This window comes from Heliconius melpomene, chromosome 5 (genome assembly GCF_056956725.1).
Source record: "Heliconius melpomene rosina isolate 202511_hmr_F chromosome 5, ASM5695672v1, whole genome shotgun sequence".
NCBI classification, from domain to species: Eukaryota; Metazoa; Arthropoda; class Insecta; order Lepidoptera; family Nymphalidae; genus Heliconius; species Heliconius melpomene.
In genome coordinates this window covers 5239008-5264421 of record NC_140393.1, presented here as the reverse complement: position 1 = coordinate 5264421, position 25414 = coordinate 5239008, and the positions used below count along the sequence as shown (strand labels likewise).

Here is a 25414-nt window from a genome sequence, read left to right as displayed (position 1 = left end):
AATAAAGTGAGTAACTCCTTTTTTTATTGTAGAGTTGATATAACTAATTCGCTATCCTGCCACTGCCGCTCGTTTTCGTATAGATAATAGACTATGCTTACATAAATTGCTAAAGCTTTTAAGGAAAATGTTAACACAATGATCGATGATATTTCTCTAGGGAAAAATAAGTAATAAGGTTCATTTTTAGTACTTTATGATTATATTAAATATAAATAGGAATTTATGACAAATTTCATGACTTCTTCGTTGAGAAAGTTTTTACAGTTAAGAAATTTCTGACTGTAAACAAGATGATCGATGGTTCGATCCCCACTAGAAGAAATGGAAATATTTAAGGTCTTCATTTCTTCGTTCTGGTGTCGAAGCAAAGCGCGGTATTGAATTCAGGCACTCGGGAACGTAGTGTCTTGACACTTGGCTCCCTTTGCGTACAGCGTGATACAGCGTGAATTATAAAAACCGTTACTGAATTTTTATACATATTTATTTATATTAATATGTAAATAACTTAAACGTATTTTAAGAAATTAAATATAAAAGTTTTTTTAAACTAAAAATCATTGAAATGTTACATAAATGACATTATTTTACAGTAGGTAAGTGGGTTTATTCACATCGCGTTCACATGTCAGTTGCACTGAAAAAACATGTCGCCTATTCATATTCAATGCTTTAGAAATTTGAGTGGTTTTTGTTACCCAAACTTTTGTGCTAACTAAAATATATGCGCTATAATTAGCATAAAATCTTGAGCGGGAACCTTACCCCTTTATCCCAACGTTTATTAGCTTCACGCTGTATCCCGCACACAGCAGGGTAGGCAGACAAGACAGAGGGAACCTAGTGTTATGACACTCCGTTCACCACTTTCCGCCGATTTTTTCGAGGTATTGTGTGTTGAAAGGCGGAAGTCAACGCCGGACTTTTATGTTTGTGCCAGAGCGAGGAAATGAAAATATTAATAAATAATATTTCCCTCGAGTGGGGATCGAACCCACATCCGTCGCATTACAGTCACACCTCTGTGCTTATGAGAAGTAGATTATTATATATAAAATTTCGAACTTAGCAGGATTTTTAATAGCGTCTGTTAAATTCTCAGATATTAAAGCAATTAGATTAGACAGAGACATTAAAGCAGAACAAGACAAGACTTCACTGCAGTGAAATTTTTATGAGGTTTTTAAAACTTTTATTGTTACTTACTCTGTAAGAATTGTACAATTTTGCACAAAGTTGTAAAATTGGAAGTTCTTACATAATAAAATTAATCCATTTCCTTAAATTAATTATTGCTAAAATACTATAAAACGTTTTATTTCCAATACAATTAACATTAAGATCCCAGTTTACATTGCCTTGCCACAGTGACTGGTTGATAAAACATGTTTTTTAACTTTAATCTTTTATATATTTACACTAGTGGACACGAACGCGGCTACGCCCGCTTGAACTATACGAATATTTATTAAATATATTTATGAAATTATTTTCAGTTTTCAACAGAGAGATGCGTTAAGCAAGCTCATTTTGGGTGACGTTTTCTAACAACAAACTTTGCAAATCGTTGCTTAGCAACGACGGTTGTTATCAACATGGCGGAATAAATTGCATTTCAAATTAATAAATATTTTAATATATTCGTATATATCGAAAACATTACAAATATGAGAAAAAAAGTATCCTATGTTCATCCCGAGACCCTCAAGTATCTCTATATGAGTATTTTATCACAATTAAATTAGCGGTTTGGCCCTGATTGCGTAAAAGACAGACAGACAGACAGAGTTACTTTCGAATTTATAATATAGGTATGGATAGCATGGTAGTGAGAGGGAACTGATAATCTGGTAACTTAGTGTTAAAATACTCCGTTCCCATTAAGACACTTCCGTTCTCTACTTTTCACCGAATTCTGGAGTTATTGTTGAGTTGAGGAACTCAAAGCCGCGCTTTGCCTTAACAACAGAGCGAAGAAATGAAAATATTAAATACTACATTTCCTTGAGTGGCAATCGAACCCATAACCCGTCGATATGCAGTGAGATATGTGACACCTGCGAGACGACTAGCCCCAGGATTTTTTTGATAACTATAGTATAGCAATTTGCATAAGATTTATATTAAAAATCATATAAATACGTAAAACATATGTAATTTATGTCCCGTAATTTATATGTATACGCATGCCGATTTCTTTAGAAACGTCAATCGTTTTATTTTCAAACAAAAAAAGAATAACATAAAACGCCACGAAACCCTAATAAAGGAGCCCTTACCTTTTATAGTAACAGCTATCTACTAGCGATAAAACCTTTTTACTTCTTTATTACGTAAAAAGAATATTCGTACTTCGTGGTTCAGTGGATTTTCTTGGATCGTTAGAAGAAGGCATAAATTTAGATTTTGTGTTTTATTTTATAGTACACTTATGTGTGGCTCTTTTTTCAGTAGTATAGGTTTTTTTATAGTAGGGTAGGGCAAAAGGGAACCTGTAAACATAGTGTTATGACACTATATTCCCATTACGACACATCCGTTCCCCAATTTATGCCAAATTCTGAAGGCATTGCGTGTTGAGTGGTGGTATTCAACGCCGCGCTAAGCCTCGACACCAGAACGTAGAGAAGAAACTATTGAATATTTCCTTTCCTCGAGTGGGGATCAAACCTACAACTAACCAATGGAATATTTCATTAATTAATAAATATTTTCCAAGAACCTTTACATATTTACGTTATCTTTTTATTAGTAATATATTTTATTATTTTTAATTAACCACATACAATCCACTCACAATTACGATGAATGGAGAAGTGCCTCTATAGCCTTTTTATTCGGCAAAAATAGCATACTTACTATTTTTTATTAACTTAACTTAACTTAATTAACAAACTTAACTTAACTTAATTAACAAACTGAATATTTCTTGATGGATTTTTTTTCAGCTTCACGCTGTATCCCGCATACAGCAGGCAAAGGGAATCTTATTTCCATTCGAGGGTTAAGCCCTAGTTGTAGAAAACTATATAAGATATACGTAATGGAAATTGTAAGAAAGGCTTATACAGTCTGGATGAAACGTGACAGAAATTTGAATGTGCAAAGATTATTTTTCAATTATTTCAAAGACATTTTTTACATATTGAAGTATGAATATTTTTATACTCCTTTTGTACTTTGTAAAAGCTGAAGCATAAATATTTAATTAGTTTTTAAATAACTATAAATAGTTTTTAAAATAAACTAACATTAAAAGTGAAGTAGGTACTTTTACTGCACCTAGTAGAGCTCTACATGAAATCAAAAACGACAAAAATCTTTCTCTCGTACTTTCATTTCCGTATGTAGAGGGAACCTAGTTCATATTTAGTTCCCCACTTTCAGCCCAATTTCGATACATTTTTGTAAAATGTAGGAATCTCAACCCCACACTCAACGCTCTACAAGAGCGGGTATATGAAAATACCTCACGTTTACAGTCAGACTACTATAAACATTAGATTGTAATATGAATCAACAACCATTGCATCCCTACATCGCCATACCAGTTATTATGGCCTTAATTTTTTCAAGCATTTCATCTGTGGAATTGAAATATATCTTTTCGATAGAACAAAAACAATCTTTTAATCTAAATTAAATATTTATGTAACTTTAATTCCATAATTTCTTTACATCATTCCAAAAGACAGAAAAGGAATTTTAATAAACGTGGAACATTCTTATAATTGCTAAAAATATAGTCCTAAACGAAATCGTACTCTTGAATCTCTCCAACGTAAAAATGTAATTACAGAGAGAACGCTTCAGCTTTTCGTCTAAATTGTCCATTTTCAATTACGACGGCTTCATTGATACTAATCTTTAAGGAACATAAAATAAAAATCAATAAGTTCAGAGATCAGATGATGATGATGATGATGATGAGGTACCTTCCTGGTATCTACTGTTGTTATTAAAAAAAAACTTTTTTTTTTAAATTTAAGTATTTATATTGAATGAAACGTTAGTAAATATTAAAATAATTATTAATATTAGTAATAATAAATTTTCAATAGATATTAATTATCTGTAGCTGTTCGTTCTCTAACCAATATCGCTTAGAGTACACTGAGCAATCCCATTAAGGTTATTATGTCCTGGCTCGTGATATTTATAAGTATTTATGATATTTATATTTGTCTTTTCATCGGTGGGATACATTCGCATGGATTCTTAATAGTAATAATTAATATTTTTTTCACTTCACGCTGTATCCCGCTCATAGCAGGATAGGCAGAGGGAACCTAGTGCTAAAGCACTCCATATCTATTAAACACTTCCGTTCGCCACTATCAGCCGAATTCTGGAGGCATTACGTGTTAAATTACGGAACTCTGCGCCGCGCTTTGCCCCAAAATAATGACCTTTTCCTAAAATAAAAATATATTATGTATTAAATTTCTGATTATAATTTGTTAATTATACAAAAAATGTTAAAAACCATATTATTATATCGCTCTATATTTACATTTGTAACTGAGTTTTTTTTGTTCAGGTAACCCTCGCAACAAATGCGCACTGCAACCAGGTCACAGTCTCATGGACTGGATCCGTCTGGGCAACTCCGGAAAGGATCTCACCGGAGTCGGGGGCCGCATCCGACCCGTTACACCGCAGGAACTGGCAACACACAATACAGAAAGTAAATAAATGTATTCATACGTACTTGTATGTATAGTATGTTCGAAGAGTTGTGGCCGTCGAAGCTTTTATGATCATATAAATTGTGTACAATGAGGTTATGAGTTGATAGTTAAAATTTAAAAGACAAATTTTATTTTCTCCTTTTTAGGGTTTTTAAATAAAAGCTTTTTCTAAAAATGATTTTTTGCTTATAATTTATTTTTTACTTTTTAGTTACCACTGTCTAGGTTTCTCACACTAGAGACATGTAGCACGATTCCGCTTCTATGGTTAGGAATGCTGTTGGCGACACTAGACCCTTCCCGATTACAGTGGGGGTTCACCAGGGCTCGACTCTTGGTCCGTTCGTATTCAATATAGTGCAGCCTCCATGGCTGATGATGTATGCCGACGACATAGCACTCATTGACGAGAACCGACTGACGCTGGAGCGTAAAGTGAACCTCTGGAATGGTACGCTTGAGAACGGCGGTCTTAAACTAAATGTGTCGAAGACCGAGTACATGGCTTGCGGGAGCCCGGACTCGAGCACGATCCTTATAGGTCCTGAGCCAGCCGTTAAGTCAGAAAAGTTCAGGTACCTTGGATCCGTTATGCACGAGTCTGGAGGCATCGATCACGATGTCCATGGCCGGATAAGTTGGCCAGCACTATCTCGGCACACTCAGGAGCTTCACGTCACGGAAATGAAGATGCTGAGGTGGATGTGCGGCGTAACGCGGTCTGACCGCATACGCGACACATTCGTTCGAGGTAGTCTTGGGGTCCGTGACGTAGCGGATAAGCTCCAAGAGCGCCGTCTGAGATGGTTTGGCCACGTTACGCGCCGGTCTAAGAACTATGTCGGATGCAAGTGCCTTGCTATATCAGTTCCTGGAGTGAGACCTCCTGGACGCCCAAGCAAGCGCTGGTTGGATGTCGTGATGCCGGATATGAGAGCCAATGGTCTAAGCACCGAGGACGCAAAAGACCGCGCAAAGTGGAGTAGGTTGAGTAGGAAGGCAGACCCTGGCAATAGCCGTGATTAATGCCAGGAGGAAGAAGGTTTCTCACACTAGATGTCATATTATTTTTCTTATTATTCTCGGCAAACCCTTTCATTTGATACCCATATTGCAGATGTGCATAAATAATAACTATTCCGCCATCTAAGATGTTCCGCCATATTGGATTTAGAAAAACGTCACATTTTTCGAGTTACTCTCAACGAGCCTTTTCAATAGATATCCATATTGTAGAAGTAGACTAAAATTAACTATTCGGCTATCTTGGATGGTCCGCCATATTGGATTTAGAATGACGTTAGATTATTTTTCGAGTTGCTCTCAATGAGCCCTTTCATTTGATATCCATATTGCAGAATTGCAAAAATAATAACTATTCGTTCATCTTGGATGGTCCCCCATATTGGATTTAGAATGATGTCACATTATTTCCCAAGTTGCTCTTAAGAAGCCCTTTCATTTGATACCCATATTGTAGAAGTACATTAAAAATAACAATTCCGCCATCTTGCATGGTCTGCCATATTACATTTAGAATGACGTCACATATTTTATCGTGCATTGTCATCCAAAGTAAACGTGTACACAAAATTTCAGCTCAATCGGTTGACGATATCTGCTTCAAAATTGAGCTCTAAGATTTCACCCGAACCCACATACATACATTGCAAGTTAAATAAAAGCTTTTAAAAATAGTAAGTGTTGTGTGGATGTCGTCATAATCATCATGAAATTTTAAAATTACAATAATCCTTAATTAATTATTTCTTTTTAACAGAGGACGCGTGGTTGGCTTTACGGGGACGTGTCTACAATATAACTCACTATTTGCCTTATCATCCTGGAGGTAATTAAATTAAAGACAATATAGAATGGTATATTTTAAGATATGTTAGGTAATATGTTATTACTTTATAGGAGCTGAAGAATTGATGCGTGGTGCTGGTATAGATGCGACAGACCTTTTTGACAAAGTCCACCCTTGGGTTAATTATGATTCACTATTAGCTAAATGTTTAGTGGGGCCACTCAGATTCGATCGACCAGATGCTGAAGAAATTTTCGACATAACAAACTCCTCACCAAAATCCGAAAGACTCAGAGAGCCATCCAAAGCCCAAGAGCTCGTACGAAAATCGATGGAGAATTTAGCCAATTGCATAACACCTGTGCGAAAGAAAATAACAGCGAAAAGCGAAGAGAGTGTAAAAGGAAGTCCGCCAAGTAAAATAATGCAAAGCCTAATACAATCGAGTGATTTACCAGTGTCGATAAGCCGTAGAGCTGGTTCGAGTCCATTAAAGTCCACAGATAGATCAAAAGAACCCCCATCCCCACTACGCTTTGACTGGATTCAAACCTCGACAAAGCTAACAATCTCTGTGTATACAGGACTTCTATCGAATCCGGGCGCTTGTGCCAGGATTAGTGAAGGTACATTGTTTATAGAAGTGGCAACAAATGGATGGCTTAGGATGGTAAAGCTCGTGCCTGACGAAGCAATTAGGGAACCTTTGCAAATACGTGTTTACCCCGAGAGTGGCAAAATAGAGGTGATGTATAACTTTAAATTATACTGTTTGTTATTACTATGTTTTTTTCATTATTATTATTATTATTATTAATGCTAGTATAAACTATATGTTTTGTTACCAGAAAGAAAAAATGGAAATATTAATAAATAATAATTCATTCCCCCAAGTGGGAATTGAACCCACAACCGTAGTCCACGTTTGTGCCACTGCACCGCGACGGCCTTTCATAGATATAGTTCAGACTTACAACTTTTAACTTAATTAAAAAATAAAATATTAATAATAAACAATTTTAACAGGTTACATTACTAAAAGATACAGGAAAAGTATGGAAAAACGTAGGAGAAACTACATTCTGTTCTGCGACCCCTATTTCATCACCTCGGACGCTGGAATGCAGAGTGATGCACATTGAAAGGATATCGCACGACACCACGCTGCTGGCATTGTCTCCCAAAATGGGACCAGTCGTCGTCCCACTTGGTCACCATGTCCGTGTTCATCATAAATGTGATGGTAAATATGATGAGCTTATAAATATATTTTTTTCTTTATTTAGCACTATATCCTGCATTTAACAGAGTGGGCAAAGGGAACCTAGGAACCTAGTATTAAGACACTCCGTTCCCATTATGACACTTCCCGTCCCCGCTTTCCGCCCAATTCTGGAGGCATTGCGTGTTGAGTGGAGGACTAATCATGCTAGTAAATCTATATTATATATTAGTATCGCAAATTTATCTAATTTTAATAATTATCTCTACTCGAGGTAATGGATTATTTACATTTTTCCGCTCTGGCAAGACTAAACACGGCGTTTAGTTCATTAATCAACATGCAATATCTTAAATTCGGTCTCAAAAATTTAAATGTGTCAACATTGGATTATATTTAAGAAGTAAATTTAGTGTAAAATAATATAATATAGCTTAGGTATTGATAAGTTCTAAGATTATTGTTTCTTATTAACATACATATTAACACAATTACATATTAACATAAATAATTAATTATAAATTAAAAAAGATACGGTCAAATGAAACTACGTTTTTTCTACCTACGAGTATATTTTACCTTCTATGAGGGACAATGCGTAAAACTATTAGCATTATCTGATACAAAATGTGAATTTGAATACGGTCGCACATAAAAATTGGGAAACATCTATTTAGATTTTCACCCCAAAGGTATAGGTACCTAACTCCAATCAATACTTTATCCCGAAAGTTGAATTCAGCTTCGGAATATCTAGCAGGACGTGCCATTTTGTTTCCAACTTATTATATAATCCTTGAGGCACAGGAGCACAAATGGGTAAGTATCGAGGCGACTGGTTGTAGGTAAAGTGATGGTCGGAGTGTTTTAACACTACGTTCCCAGTTGATGCAGGATACAGCGTAAAGCTGATTTATTTTAATTTAATTGACGTTTTATTCTAGAAGTTGAATTCAGCTTCAGAATGCTTGGAAGGACGTGCCATTTTGTTTCCAACTTATTACATAATCCTTCGGTAAAGCTTGCCTGGCGTGCACGTTTTTGAATAAAAAGAGGAAAACCTGTAATACACTAATTACATAATACTCTTGGTTTTAAATTCTTTATTAAACTTGCTTCGTTAATTAATTAGTAAGTTCGTACTACTATTGTATAAGAGCAAAAAAAAGTAAAGGAAAGCTTAAATTAAATGTTCTTGAGAGGAAAAGACGCAACTGTTAATTAACTACCAGACATTTTTAATTATTCATTATTATCTAACTAATCTTCATTTATATAACTTATCGCCACTCAACACACATTGGATTCGGCGGAAAGTCTTAATTGGAACGGAGTGTCCACTAGGTTCCCAGATTCCCTCTGTTTACCCTACTATGTATGGGATAGAGCGTGAAATCCTAAAAAAAATGTTGTGAGACTGTTCCCAATTCGGCAAATAAGTTCCCAACTATCCGCCAAATTCTCAAAGCATTGCGAGTTGACCAACGTAACTAAACGCCGCGCTTTGCCACGTTACCAGAACGAAATCAAAATATTAAATCATACACAAAAGTAACATAACTTTTATCAAACCTTGGTAAGTTTTTTGTCAACAACAAAAAATGTATAGAGAAAATATTATGAGAATTTATTATTTTCTTATCTACAAAATAGAAACACGTAATCCTACTCAAACATCAACTTTACGAGACCAAACTACTAAGGGGAGTGACGCAGCTTAAGTACAACTTTAGTTATTATTATTTTAGCAGATAACGAATATTTGCTCCGAGTTCGTAGTTTGGAGAGACATAACTTTTATAAAGGAAAGCTCAATTAAATATTCCGTTAGTTTCTCCTCTTCGTAATATCATTTGCTATATTTATACAAATTAAGAGTGTAATGGAATGGACGTTACGTATTTAACATAATATTCTTAGTTAGCATCACGCTGTATCCCACACATAGCAGGGTAGGAAGAGGAACCTAATATTAAAACACTCTGATCCCCATTTTCCAATGACTTGTGGAGGCATTGCGTCTTGACTGGCGTAGCTGAACGCCGCGATTTGCCTCGACACCACAGCGAAGTAATTCGCTCGAGTGGGAATCGAACCCAGATTCTGTCGCATTTTCAGTCACACACGAGCACTACTAGCTTTAACATACCTAACATGTTAAAACTTTTACTTGTACTCCTTTTTATTTTTATTGTATTTGGCTTCTTTAAAGACGTGCACACGTTCCTAATATTTTCGCAGTTCCACGAATGGTTTAAAATAATATAAAAAATGGGCAATTTAGATATCGGGATTTTCAACTGGACCAGGCAACTATACTCATTACAAGTATAATTATTATTCCCATAAGACTAAGATAAACCCATAATTTCCGAGTTTCGAGAGCCAAGTGCAATTCGAAAGAATATTAATTTTAATTATTATGTCTTTAATATGCAAAATATTATAAAATAGTTTTTTTAGTTTTACGTAATATGTCAAAAAGTATACTTTCTGCTAAAAATATACCTTATCGTTTTTTTTATATTACAGACAAAGAATGCGTCCGGTCGTACACGCCGGTGGGAGACAATTGGGATCACTACGGAAGCGATTTGAGCGCTTTGAAGTTGGCTGTTAAAAGATATGACAAAGGGATTCTGTCCCCGCAATTAGCTACCATGAAAATTGGAGACCTGGTCACACTCTCAGGACCCTATGGGAATTTTCAGTTACAAAAGGTTTGTGGAATTTCTTAAATAAATTTTAACTATGATGATTTTTGTGGCTATTGCTGTATGTAGTAAAATGATCAAATTGCAACTCCCTTCGCTACTTTCTAATAAAGTTTTAAAGGTTTTATATTTTTTTCAACAACATAACCCATCGTAGATTTGAAATAATAAATTTTCTTATTAATATATGTAACATTAATTCACTTAAGTACTTCGAAAATTATATTTAATACGTTATATTGAAATAACTTTTTCTGTCTCTGTTTATATTTAGAAAAAATAATATTTTCTTAATAACATAAGAAGTTACTTACTCTTAGTACTTAGCAAAAGTTGAAAATGATAGAGAAATTAATGATACTTTAGTTTACTTAAGCCAAAAATTCGTGAAACTTACACAGTTAATGTAATAAAATTATGTACTCAAAGTCTAGATACGATGCTATTAACATAAAAGCTCTATTATGTTACTTCAGTCGAAGCTTAAAGCGCAACATAAGAAAAATATCTACAACTATATAGTAACTTTAAAATTTTTGTTATTTTTAATATACCTAACTTAAAAATATATATTCGTAATACGAATATAATCGAAGAAGTGGCGTAGCTAGGGTATTTGATGCCCGGTGCGGCTTAGGGGACTTGATATGTCCTTTAAAATGGTCTAAGGTCTAAAAAAAAAAACAAAATGTCTTCTACTCTTACGTAAATCAAGTGTCAGAGATACTAAAATGTGACATTGGCTACCTTTGATGCCCCTTTCCTTTTGATGCCCGGTGCGACCGCACCGCTCGCACCGCAGCTACGCCATTGAATATAATTATATATTCTATTTATTTATTTATTTCAGTTAAAACTGATCAAAGCCCTATATTTAGTGGCGGCGGGTACAGGCATAACGCCGATGCTAGGATTGTTAAGATTTATGCTAACAAGATCAACCCCAAGATGGTAAGTGATTGTCGTCATTTTATTTCTTATGAAATACATATAATTGTTATAGACTTTTCTTTTTACAATAATTACTTACTTTTCTTTCTTTTCTACTCATTTTACTTTTCTATCGCAACGGAACTTACCTTTCTTTATAAAAAGTTTTTCGTGCGATGAAAGAAAACCCATCCGTTTGAATAAGTCGTTAGTCCTTTTTGAAAGTATATTCTTGAAAAGTTCAAGTAGGTATAAAACTTTTTCTTTTCTTCCTTATATTATATGAGCTTCATAAATGTTGAAACTTCCATTGTCATTATTGCATTTTAAGTTAGTAAAGGAAATTTAGTACTTATTTATATTTTTACAATATTAGTTAAGTATTTTTATAATATTATGTACAAATATCTCATTATTTTTAATGTCGTAAACATGAAAAATTTTGAAATATTTGTCTTAAAAATATTTGATTAAAAATATATAAAATATAGTATGAATAGTATTTATAATTCAACTTTAACTTTTTTTTTTAATTATTTAGTCATTTGTATATACTTAATAATACAGGTGTTAGGTATGTACAAATGTGATACCAACATAAGCGTATCCATATAACAATATCGCGTATCCAACATAGCTTTGAACAGATATGTTCATATAAATGTTGTTTGTTTTTTAATTTTTCGGGGCACCAGATTATTCTGGGGTGAGCACGGCCTATCCGGCTCCCCTCCTTCCTACGCCCATGGATACCAACAATATCTTTAACCATACATTTAATGAAAATCTACCAATTTATGTTACAGTGAGCGAGTTCATTTACTTTTCTTCAATAAAACGGAAAAGGATATCTTGTTCAAGGAAAACTTCGCTGTGATAGAAAAACAAGACAAAAGGTAAGCCCTCACGTTTAAATGGGATTTCATTATATTAACTTAGCGAAGTAAACACGCGTACTTTTCCTTATTTCGTTCTTTTATTACTTTTCGGAAACATAAGAGGAATTATGTAATCCGATCGGTATATAAAACTTATCGAAAAATATTAAGTATTCTGAGTTTTTTATTTACCAAATATTTTATTACTCTCTAGTGTATTGGGTTAATAATATTTAGAAACTGGATTTTTTGTTTACTTTACATATATAAATATTTTATAATTAAATAAATATTTTAAACTAGTCTGAATTTCAAATTGATATCAAAAACATTAGTTATAGATATTTCTACCAAAAAGTCTAAAAAAAACCCATAAAAACTTGACCACATTCAAGGTCTACTGTACAAAAGTGAAGCTTACATTGACACTTAATATATAAATGCTATTTTTATGAACTAGAATCACGGAACTTACTCAGGACAGACTCTATAACAAACAATTTATTTAACAAATAAAATAAACTAAATTACTATTCTTGTCATTATAATTACAATTACAAATATACGTGACATTATATCGAGAGACAGTAATAAAAATTAGTTTCTAAATTTTCTCCTAAATCTCTCTAAATTCTCTCTCTCTCTCTGTCTCTCTTAAATTAAATATTTTGAATCTCCTAATTTTGCAATATTTTTTCTTATACAGTTATGTCAATAAATTGAGGCCGCTCAGAACTTAACTGTAGAGGAAGTTTTGATTTTATAATTTTTCTTACTAATGAATATTTTCTCTCTAAGTGACCAATGGGCAAAAGTTCAGAAAACTTAAATTTCAGGGCGACCACGACTTGTTAGCCGTACTGTAACTTTACATCTTAACACTGACAACTCTATTTAAATTATATTCCAGCATCGATCGACCTAACAAAATGATCGAAAAACGATTAAAATATTGGCTTCCTAACACTATTATATTTAATAAATATATATAATAGGTACATACCGCACCCGAATCATTTCATTTGACATCTCGTACATTCAAGGGTTTCTGGTAGAGATCTCTATTAGAGATAAGTTATCCATTGTACACATTTTTTCTGTTGTTATAAGTTTGCTGTACTTTCTTTCTTGTGTGGTACATAAATAAATGAAAAAATAATAATAATAATAGGTATATTATATTTTTACAGGTTTAAGGCTATTCATATATTATCAAACGCCAGTGAGTCGTGGACGGGGCACAGAGGTCGTATATCGGAGGACATTTTGTCGGCAATAATGGACAAAGAAGCGTTCACGGAAGGGTCACGGTTCGCGTGTCTCTGTGGACCGACAGAATTTACACAAATTGGCCTAGATTTGTTAAAGAAATTAGGGCTAAAAGACAATTATTTACATGGCTTCATAGGATAACTGTAAATTAATGGCAATATTGATATTGAATGTAGGTTAAAACATTAAATATAAAACAAAGGAATAAAGTGAGAAATTAACGTGAAATCGAAGCGTGATATTTTGTTTATTTATTTGTTGATATGGTTTACTGTTTTTTTAATTTGGAATTTAATAATTTTTAAGTGTTGTTTTTTAACTTCAAAAGTTGTAAATGTAAGAATACTTATTAATCAAGAACAAACATTTATTATTTTCTTTTTATTCCACGTATTATCCCTATGTATGTATGTATGTATAATTACTGTGTGTATTAATATTTAAAATAATATCAACAAATAATTTAATGTCATATTATTGCAATCTATTTCTACAATAGCATTTTTTATATAAACTACGTTAATTGTTATAATTGTCGGCCGAATAGTTTTGTGCTAATTTAAGTACAAATTAGATAAAGATAATAGATAAGAATGAATAAAGACAAGTGTAAAGCATATAAAATTAATATCGTCCTAAAAGTGAGAAATTAATAGATAATTATTGAAAAACGCTTAAAACACCAAAATAAATCAGTGTAGATACGTATACTTGAAATATATAAATAAATAAAGTAGTCTGTACATACTATGGAAATTGTCGCACTTGTAGGAAATAATATAAAATTGTATAATAACAAAAATATTTATGTAAATGTAAAGAAATAATGAAAAAGTATAAATTGTCAATTTTTGAAGAATATTGTAAATATGAACCATAAAATATGAAAGTATACCACTGTGTTAAATATAGCGAGCATTATTATTTTTGTTAAAATAGCTTAATAAAAGCTTAAGATTACTAAACAAAGAAATTGGAGCACAGATAACAGATAAGTTTTTTTTTTAATATTTTCATAATTATTAAGCATTACAAATTTAAAATAATGATTTAACGGTTTTGTGATTTTTTAAATCTCTCTTGATTTCTTTTCCGTAGGAATAATATGTAATTAAGAAAATATATGGAAACTAATAACTGTGAGTTTAAAGATACAAAAACTAATTTTACCTAAGGTGGCCATTGTTATAATGTCCGCAATTAAATTTTTCTTGAGATTTATTTTCTTTAACATTTATTTTAATTTTATATAAACCAAATTTAATTATTATGATTCTATGCCGAAAGCAACTAAAATAGTAAATATACCTCTCTTTTTCCTTCCATATACCTACTTAGCACTACTAACATTATTTTTGTAAGCACCTTGAAACTTTAAAGCTTAAAGATTGTTTTATTAGAACAACAGTGTATAGTAAAATTTATTATTTCATAAATAATTCCAATTAAAATACAGAAACAAATATTTAGTAAATAAAAGCGTGATAAACTAGATTAGTAATTTTCAAACATTAATAGTAATTATGACACATTACATATTTAAATATCTAGTTTTTATCATAATTATTATTATGATATTACTATTTTAATCCATCCACATTTTGTCTATTGTCAACTATTTTTATATGTCAAAACCAATTTTGAAATCCGTAACAGTTGAAATATATTCTGTTTTGCTTAACAATTTAATTATACAAATATACATTTAAATGTAGTATAAGTCAAGGTTGTAATTATCTTTATTAAAGCTTAAATCAATTTTGAAACTTAAAATTTGTATAAAATCACATTTAAGGCTCTTGTGATTAAATAAGTAGTTACTGAGATTTAGGAATTTTCAATATAAACATTACATAGACTACTTTCACTACTTTACTTTCTTAAAATTGTAGAAAATAATTGTGATACATTCTTACGGAGCATCACAACCTTTACAAGTGTCTTGTACACATTTCATAATTCACAATTTAACAATTTACTATTATATATTTTGTGGACATCCCCCGTAGCGAATTTTACTATTTAAACATCTTACACATATAAAGATAATCCAATATATTTTAAGTATATCTCTATTGTATTAGAATGTTTACAAGAATAGTCATAAAGGATCATTGTATAACTTTTTTTTTTTTTAATAAAGTATCTTCCAAATTTAAAGTTTTCAAATATCATAAATCAAAGTTGTCAAAAATCATATAATTACCATTAAAATGGAATTAGTTATAATTAATTTATTTATATAGTGAAACATTAAAAAAGTGCCTACATTCCAGGTAATATGTTTAGGATGTGTTTTTTTTTTGTAACTAGTTTAAATTTTACTAAATATAGTTTTGATGAATGTCGCGTTTTTTTATTTTTCTTCCCATTTACTGTAAATATCTTTTGTCTAAATCTAAAATAATTGAAAACCTAAAAGATAATAGTTGCTTTTCTTTCGATCAGATCGAACCCACAACCTGTCGTGTTTAGTCACACGTTAGGGCCATTGCGTCACGACTGGCCTCACTTACCATATAACTTTGTTTTAATTAGTTGATTGTCTTGGAAATAAAACAAATAAAATTCATAAGGAACATTATATTACAACAAAACATAATATATTACATAATTAATCAAAAGAAAATGCCTGTAGTCGTAAAGCACCCTTGGTACCGTCAACTACCTACTCGCCGAATATCACAAAAAAAAGCTCAATTGTACGAAAAAGCAAATTAAAATGCAAATTGAAATACTCTATAACAGAACTACATTTACAAAATATATCTAACTTATTGATAAGCGCGGATCCTCCTTACACTCATGGCAAACCTTCAGGGTGCTTTCAGGGTCTTATAGACCTCACAAACACTAATTGCTGACAATTAATTATGGAAAGAAACAATAATCATGCTTGATTGTTTTCTAAGTAACAAAATATTTTCACTGTAACTAAATATATTTTGGAAAAAAATTCTTTTAAAAAATGCAGTGAGTGAATAACTATGAGTGAATTTATGTTCCCACTCACACTTGGCCAATTTTTGAGTAACTGGGACCACATCCTTTTCTGGTGGCTGGATCCGCCCCTGCTTATATAACAAAAATTATAAGAGACATTTGCAGATTGAATGGAACCATACTCACATTATGTAGTGCAACTAAAATAGTTTCTATATCTAAAATAACTATATAGATACGAGTTTGAAGGTTCATTAAAATAAATTAATATAATTTTGATTTAATTACAACAACTTTTGAATATTTACATTTATAAAAGTTTTATGACGTTTACATTCAATTGTTTATGATAAATTGTAACAAAAGCAGAGTATACAAATAGGAGACAATTGTGAAGGTTATGATTATTTTATAACAAACACGTTTTTACACAATATCTAAATATTTTTATACTCTATATCTATAAAAAAATACATAATTTTCATTGAAAATTCTGACCAAAAATTAAAAAGAATGTTAATAAATTCAGACACAATGTTCTTTAACTGTACTTAGTTTCGAACAATGGATACAAAGCCAAATAATTAACATACCTTAACGATAATACTAAAATTGTATTCAAACAAATATCTAGATATATCCTTTTTTACTAAACAACGATTTTAAAAATCAAATTAAATCATCTAAAGCGAGTACAAAATCTTATATATTAAAACTCACTGCCGCACTCATTACCAAACCAAATTATATTCTTTATATAATTTGATATTACACTAAACATTTTGTCATTACAAATATTATTATAGTACAATTGACGAGCTGTGGCCGCAGTAAAGTTAGGTTTTCTGAACTTGAACTAAACTGAATAATCAAAAGTAAGAAAAAAATCTTAAGATTAAATCTACAGCTAACTTCAGTATGGCCACAAGACACATCGACCGTACTGTAGATGAAATTCACTATCGAAGAAACTAACATTAACGTAAAATAAATAAACTCTTCTTAATATCGTTATACATAAAATGCAAGCATCGTAATAATGATAGTTTCAATGATAGTATATTATAATAGTTTCACAATTAATATAGACTTAATCATAATTTCTTTTAGCCTTTAAAATCCTAAGCAAAAATGGAAAATATACACCGTGCCTGTTTTAGACACATGAAACACGACAGTCTTCAAATAGTATGAGGATGATTCGAAATAATATTTTATTTTTTACACGATCACACTTAAAATGCCCAAAAACAAATATAATAAATAAATTACAGTACGGTCGACGAGTCCTGACCGCGTCCGAGTTAGATTTCCTGTACTTTTACGCATCTATTACTTACTCGGGACAAAATATAATCAAAAGTAAGAAAAATCGTAAGCCAGCCAACTGCAGGTAAGTTCGTTCATCGTTCGTCAGTTCGTCCATCGCCAATTGACTATAATGTAATTGATTTAAATTATGTTAAACTATAAATGGCGCCTGAAATTTTACGTAGTAAAATGTCCTTTATATAGTAAATTCTTATAAATTTTTCATTTATTTTAAATTTTACAAGTTTACATTGTTATACTCAATGGCGTAGCTAGGGTATTTGCAGCCCGGTGCGGCTCGATGGACTTGATGCCCCTTTCCTGTTGATGAGATCTAAAAAAAAAAAAAGGTAATCATCGACGATGACTTCTAAAAAAAAAAAACAAACTTATCGTCAACTTTAATCCCTCTTTTCTCTTGATGAGTTCTATAAAACAACAAAGTGATCGTCAATGTTAACTTCTAAAAAAAAAAAACGTAATCATCGACGTTAAGTTCTAAAAAAACAAAGTGATCGTCGACTTTGATGCCCCTTTCCTTTTGATGCCCGGTGCGGCTTAAAGGACTTGATGCCCTTTAAAATGGTATAAAGTGTAAAAAAACAAAGAAAAAACACATTAATCGTCGACTTTGATGCCCTTTTCCTGTTGATGCCCGGTGCGACCGCTCGCACCCCCCTAGCTACGCCACTGGTTATACTTTTTATCAACATCAAAATTTTATCATATAAATATAACATGAAAACACTTAAATCAGTAACACGATTTAAAATAAAAACAGAAGAAATTTACTATAGCCCGACAAATACTTTATGAAGTTTGGGAACATAGGCACGAGTCAAACTCGCGTATGTAAAGTCGTTTGCATAATATTCAATATGCAGAGGTCGTCGTGACTTTTTGTCATATATACAAATTGGCGCAATACAAGACATTTGACGTCCCGATGTACTGTAGCTTAATACTTTAGTGCTATACCGAGGGGTTGCGGTCTATCCCGCTCTATCCCGCACATCACATGAGAGGGAAACCAGGGATTAAGACACTTTGATCCTATTAAGACACTTCTTTTTCCATCTTCTTCTTCCGTCGAATTTTAGTGGCAATGCGTGTCGAGTGGAAAAACTTAACGCCGCGCTTTGCTTCGACAAAAAAGCGAAGAAATTTTAATATTAAATATTTCATTTCTTCGAGAGACAGTCACATGCTTGTAAATCTGCACCCCTAACAGTTCGTGTGTAAGGCATCTAAAATACGCTTTCTGCGCGTACATTTCCGTAATTGATAAAATTCTTGTCGAGCTATACTAATAATTTTAATATGTTCCTTACAATAAACATTCAAATGTTTGTATTTATTATTTATATTTTTACAATGATTATTATGAGAGCTTTAAACCTTCAACGGGTAGACCACCATATCAATTTATTTTATGATTTATGTGCGATACTTAATTTCTTATGTCCTGTTATTTTTATTATAAAGTAATTAATATAAATAATGGGAAACACTGGAAATTAAAATATTGGTATGAAAATTCGATTTAGTATAATTGGTTGGAAAATATTTTCTAACGCCTGATTAAGTTATTATAAATTCTATATTTCAAGTGTTTTTTTTTATCATGAGGTTAATGCTGTTAGCCCATTGGAGTTTTACAACGACACCGGGGGAAGGGAAGAGGGTACTCTGTCCCTGAAGAAATGCAAGCACTAAGTGGCTGCCTGTGAAGAAGTCGACGGCTCTAAGGGCGACCTCTGCGGGACTTAATATTTAAGTGTTAATGCCAATATTTGCAACTGTCTTGTCTAATGCGAGTATATGTACAGTTGTTGAAGAATGAATATGTTTGTAACTAATGGAAGTTATAATATGATAATAATTTTTAATTGGTCGAAAATGCCGTTATACATACATTTCATATTAACAAAATAAATAATTGGTCCTGATTTTATTAAAATCTTTTTTGTTATTTCTTTGTTGTACTTTTATAAATAATAACTATATATAACATTGTCAAATAAGAAGCTCTTCTGTTGATAATATGTAACTTAAAAAATACTTACAGGATTCATTAACTTTTGATAAAAATTATAACAAATAATACACATTAGCTTCCATTTTGCAATATATTGTAAAACTTTATTTATAATTAGAATTTTATATATAAATATTAAATATAAATAGAATTTTTCGACTAATTAAAAATCGAAACATATATTTTGGAAATGTCTAAAGCTGCGACCTTATCATCATATTATTTATATAGTTACATTTTGTACGGTATAGTATGTATCAAGTTTAAATTAGATAGTTGAAACAACAGAACAGACAAACACTTCTTTAATAATAAGCCTGGCTTTTTTCTATGATAATGGTACATATTTTTAAAATAAATTCTACATTAATAATATCAGATTACTACATGAGACTGCAGTTAGAAATAAAGAGTATCTATATTTTTTTTACCTTCTACTAACTATTGTTAACTGAATTTTAAAGACACTGAGTTTTGATTAGAGTTTACCATAAACAGGCGCTTTATCTCGTTACCAATTCGAGGAAATGAAAATTAATTAATTTCCCCAAATGGGCATCAAACCCACAATCATCGCGATTACAAAGACACTACGCCACGCCGGCCTCAATATCTTTTATGAAAGCAAAATTTACATTGTAACTGCACAAATGAACAAAATATATGTATACATACCATTTTTTTTAATCAACTTAATACATATTATGCAGTACCTTGTCTTGAACATTACTATTTTTTACACATCTACGCATTGACGTCATTGACGAAGAGTACGTCTCGGTCTTTAAGACCGACGGCTGTTAAATTAGAGGTTCCACGCTCTATTATACGTTTGGGGAAGTTAGTGGTGATTTCAAATTCTTCAGGCGCTTGTGGGTGACTGAACACAAAATCGTATAGGTCCTGAAAATAACATTCAATTAAATTTATAAAATTTCAAGAAAAGATTTAATTGTACTTCATAAGGTAAATACATAGGGAAGGTTTTACCATGGGCTAAGAAGCCCCTAATAGCCTTTATGTGCCAGATAAACAACAATTTTTAGTTTCACTTTAACTTTGTTTGCATTATACAAACCTGTGTAGTGTGATCGAGCAGGAATCTCCTAGTGAGTCGCTCCCCGCCCGGCAGCCGTATGAGAAGTGCGACTGCCGACTTGCCCGGCGCAGGTTCCTCTGGCAACTTGGCCGCCATCGCTTGGCGGGCTGTTATTATCTATGAGTTGATAAGTCAATTTTTAATCAACACCAGTTCAAACTTCAAAAGTAAATTAAGTCTAAAATTAAAATAAAAGACAGATAGTTTATAAATTCCACATCCCAGGCTCGCTCTTTCCTCCGATTGGCACTTTTTCTGTCGTGGCAGAAATTCGATCCCCAATGGAGGAAATCAAATACTTATGTAATGAAAATTTTCTTTTTTTCGCTCTGGTGTCGAGGCAAAGCGCAACGTTGAGTTGCGCCACTCAACACGCATTGCCTGAAGAATTCATCGGAAAGTGGAGAATGGAGTGTCTTAACACAAGGTTCCCTCTGCCTACCCTGCTATGTGCGCGATAAAGTGTGAAGGTGATTTTATTTTTTTAGTAAGTAAATAATATGTAGCAAACGGCTATCCAAATATCTTTTAGGAATTAAATATCTAGAGACACGAACAAAAAATAGTACGATTTTCAATTTTTTTTTACTTATCTAAGTTAACTTCTAATCAATTGAAATACACATTATAAAAAACGAAACACCAAAACCAAAAGGTATAATCATATCCCCCACTCACATCCAGCCTGCGCTGCTCCTCCAGCTGCTGCTGGCGCAGCGTGTCGCGCTGCAGCTGGTCGCGCTCGGCGCGGGCGGCGGCGCGGCGGCGCTCCTTCTCCTGGTCGGCCGCCAGCGACTCCGCGTACGCCTCGTCCTGCGCCGCCCGCAGCCGCGCTGTGACTTCGCGCTCCACTCTGTTGTTCAATTTGTTTATTGTTTTTTATTCTTTTTTTAAAAATTGAGAAATTATAATGGAGCAGGAGCAGGATTTATTACTTTTTAAAAAAAAAACATAAAAATATTAACGGAGCGGGAGTGAGAAGGGAGCCTATTGGAAACTGGTAATGAGGAGGGAGTTCTATTTCGTTTCTAAGGCGCGGCCGTTTCTTAAAAAATACTTTTTATTAGAGTAAAATATCACTTTAAACATATAAAAAAAAGTTTTTTATTGTCTGCTATTTAAATGAATAACGCTTTGCTATTATAAGTATGTCAATTCAAAGCCCAAAAAATTGTTATTTGCTTTATAGAGGGAATTAATTAATATTCAATATATTGTATCATCCACTTCTTAAATAACAAAAAAATTATACCTTATCAATCTATAGCTTCAAAGTTATCAATTATAAACTTATAATAAGTAAAAATATATCAACGTTTCTCACCTATCCGCCCTAGCAGATGCTAAATGTGGTTCATTCTCTGTAACCACTGCCATGAGCCTCTGAAGCAATTGATAAGGACCGCAAGATCCTTCACTTTTCGCGACAACCGTCATACGATGGTCTCGGACACATACCACACACAATAATGGATATCTACGGCCATTGACCGATTGGGCCACCCTCCATCCCTCTGAAGTGTCAACTGAACAACCCCAGAATAATGCATGTGTGTTTATGAATTCAATTACATCTGGGTCGGCTAAAGTTGTTCTAAAAATAATTATTTTGTTGAGATGTTATCATAACAAAGCAGCATAGCCTCTCACTGTTAGTGGAATTTGAGATGTGGAAGATTTTCTAGTCAGAGGAATGAAATACTTTCATTTCTTCAATCTTGTAAGGGGACAAAATGTGGCATTGGATATACTGCTCTGTTTTTTAATTTTTTTTTTAAATTCCACATTCTTTATTTATTTTTATTATTCTATCTTATTTTATTCTATTTTATTCTATATATTTTTGCAAATTTATATTTTACAATGTATACTATTCTTTCTAAAGGATGAATTAAAAAATCAAGGGAATGAAAGTGAATTTAAAAACATACATTCTGTTTTGACTCCTACAATAATCTCTTGCCAGTGAAGTCTTCGTTGCAAATGAAAATATGTCTTCAAATGAAGATATGTCTTCAAATGAAAATATGTCTTCAAATGAAGACATATTTTCATTTGCTTGCTCTGAAGTTTGCCCCAAGTGGAAATTGAACCCACCACTGTACTACAACAGCCTCTGTTTATCATACCATAATACAATGTGAGTGCAAAGAAAACATATTAAGATTTTTTTTTATTCTCTTTTTAAAGTTATATATTTAAATATAAAACTTAGTCACACCTGCAAAAGTTTTGTGTTTCAGTGGCTGACTCTGAATGTAGATATACAATAAGAAATCTAAGCTCATTTTTAGCGTCATTTAGAGCCTGAGCATATGTACCCTGGTAGAAAACTGGGTGTTCACTATATCGGGAATTATAACTGTTGATGAAGCCCATTACATCACCAAGTGGATCTGTTACAACTGGAAAACAACACATTTTAAAATAAATACAATTAAAAAACAGCTCTATGCTACATCCCCTATACATTAGGGTAGTCAGAAGGAAACTAGTGTTAAGGCTCTCCATTCCCTACTTATTGAGGCATTGCATGTTGAGTGGTGGATTGGGCTCTGGACTGGGCTTTTGCCTTATAGCCAGGGTGAAGAAATTAAAATAATAATTATTCATTCCTCCGAGTAGGGATCGAATCCACAAATATATATTTTTTAAGCTGTGTACGCTTATGTGATACACTGTATCTTTGTTCAAAAAGTGATATGAAGTTAAACAATTTTGCATCTCAATATGGATCACCAGCAAACACTTTGTCCACAATAATTAAACAGTGATAATTGATGAAGTCAAAATTTATATTGCTAAGAAATAATCATGTAAAACTATTTTTCTTTTTTTTCATAAGACTATTTCTACCAGTAGAGCAGGGTACACTAAACAAAGCCAACCATTATTATACTCTGAAGGCATTATGAATGATAGAACTGAACAACGCTCAACACCAGAGTAAAGGAATGAAAATTTCAAATATTTCAGTTCCTCCAGTGGCAATTAACCCACAACATTTATAGTCACACACTAGTGCCTCTGCACCATGACTACTACCTTGAACTTTAACTAAATATACAAATATTATAGGTTATTGAGAACCTACTGCAAATATAACAGAAACTATTTATTAAAAGATTTATACTCACTCCTTCTTTCATCATTTCTCATGAAACTTAGTAATATGTTGAGAACAGAAGATATTGTACTATAACACATTGACACAACAAAGTTAACAACATATCGTAATAGGCCCCTCACGCCTCCAGGACCTTCAGGAACTTCATCAGTAAATACTTGTTGAGCTATGTGGTCGTGAACTACTGGTGGCGCTCGGGCTTCAGTCGCAAATACTGATGGGCGACCCTCTCTAATATTAAGTTGTTCCTGTATTGCTACCTACAAGATAGAGAAATAGGTAAAGAGAAATAAAAAAATAAATGACGCAAGAATAGATTTTGTAATCCCAACATAGATTTAAACATAAAATTAGGCATAGTTGACCTAAAAATGATCGACTGCTTACGACAAAGAAAAATATATTATAATTACCTCTAAATCCCATTGATGCCTTTGCAAGACATCTCTACATATTGACATATCCTCAATTCCTGTTAAATCTTGAAATTGTAATATTTTATCAGTTTGTTCTTGGGTCAAGCCCAATGCATTGTCTTCTAGGTCCATTGCTTCGAATTTAATATATGAAAAAAGCAATGAAGTCGTTTGATTTAAGTTATCCTATTCGTAAATCTACATAAATGTGCTTATGAACAAAAATTAACAAAAAAAACAATATTTAAGAAATTTAAAGATAAAAATATTTTCCACAATATAATGCCTACACATTATCTGACTTTCCGAAGTTGACATGTCATGCATGATATGTCATTTGATATTTGTATTTTACTCTTTTTTAAATAAGTGCAACACCGCTTAATTTTTTTTGCGACATAACAAACCTAAAAATAGAATTGACATTGATAAAAATTATATAAAATTATGAACGTGTTTATAATCACCTCCTTATGACAATTAAGCAGCCTATATTCATAAACAATTAATTTAAAAAAGTTTTTTTTTATCCGATTTTAAAAAATAATAGAAAAAAAAGCACAAATAATAAATTACAATACTCATTAACGTGGAAATTTTGTTTTGCTATTGCAGGCAAAATTACGCAGTTGTGGAAAGACAAAAAATGCCTAATATAGGTGTATAGCGATAAGAGTTTACTGTACTAGATAAGAGTTTACAATCCTAACAATAGTACTGCTCAATATTTACAATAAAAAAATGTAATTATTCAAATCACCTCTGTTAATAAAATTAGCTTCACGCAGTATGTCGCACACAGCAGGATAGGCAGAGGGAACCTAAGGATATAGTTTCGCTAATTACCATAATAAAGGGACTAACATTCTTCACCATGATATGAAGTGGTTCATTGAAAACAATATCTTTGCCATATTCCCATTTGATATAGAGGAGAGATTTTTGAAACTACAAGGCTGA

The 25414-nt window shown here is 32.3% G+C and overlaps 2 protein-coding genes across 4 annotated transcripts in view; one reads left to right on the top strand and one right to left on the bottom strand.

Annotated features, from left to right (window-relative positions):
- Positions 1–15865, top strand: part of LOC146539018 (cytochrome b5 reductase 4) — a 49639-nt gene extending 33774 nt beyond the window's left edge. For all 3 annotated transcript variants that reach the window (XM_085185245.1, XM_085185247.1, XM_085185246.1), the window contains 8 exons: positions 4544–4690; positions 6475–6543; positions 6615–7249; positions 7531–7747; positions 10259–10446; positions 11291–11391; positions 12177–12266; positions 13439–15865. In XM_085185245.1, the coding sequence (XP_085041371.1) occupies positions 4544–4690; positions 6475–6543; positions 6615–7249; positions 7531–7747; positions 10259–10446; positions 11291–11391; positions 12177–12266; positions 13439–13661 (1670 nt within the window). In that variant the 3' untranslated portion in view covers positions 13662–15865. The remainder of the gene's footprint in view (positions 1–4543; positions 4691–6474; positions 6544–6614; positions 7250–7530; positions 7748–10258; positions 10447–11290; positions 11392–12176; positions 12267–13438) is intronic.
- A 223-nt stretch (positions 15866–16088) lies between these two features.
- Faf2 (Fas-associated factor 2) lies at positions 16089–24789 on the bottom strand. The gene is made up of 7 exons (XM_085185250.1): positions 24452–24789; positions 24049–24298; positions 23133–23316; positions 22236–22505; positions 21590–21764; positions 20891–21028; positions 16089–20715 (listed from the first exon to the last, which is right to left on the bottom strand). Exons 1-7 carry the CDS (start codon positions 24584–24586, stop codon positions 20557–20559), a joined length of 1311 nt encoding a protein of 436 aa, XP_085041376.1. The 5' UTR covers positions 24587–24789; the 3' UTR covers positions 16089–20556.
- Positions 24790–25414: the final 625 nt, after the last annotated feature.

Excerpts from the sequence above, each read along its gene's own strand:
- Faf2 (XM_085185250.1), bottom strand. The coding sequence starts at position 24,586 with ATGGACCTAGAAGACAATGCATTGGGCTTGACCCAAGAACAAACTGAT. Across the intron at positions 22,506-23,132 it reads GAAACACAAAACTTTTGCAG|AACAACTTTAGCCGACCCAG; the intron begins GTGTGACTAAGT and ends AATTATTTTTAG. Across the intron at positions 21,765-22,235 it reads GCATCTGCTAGGGCGGATAG|AGTGGAGCGCGAAGTCACAG; the intron begins GTGAGAAACGTT and ends ATTGAACAACAG.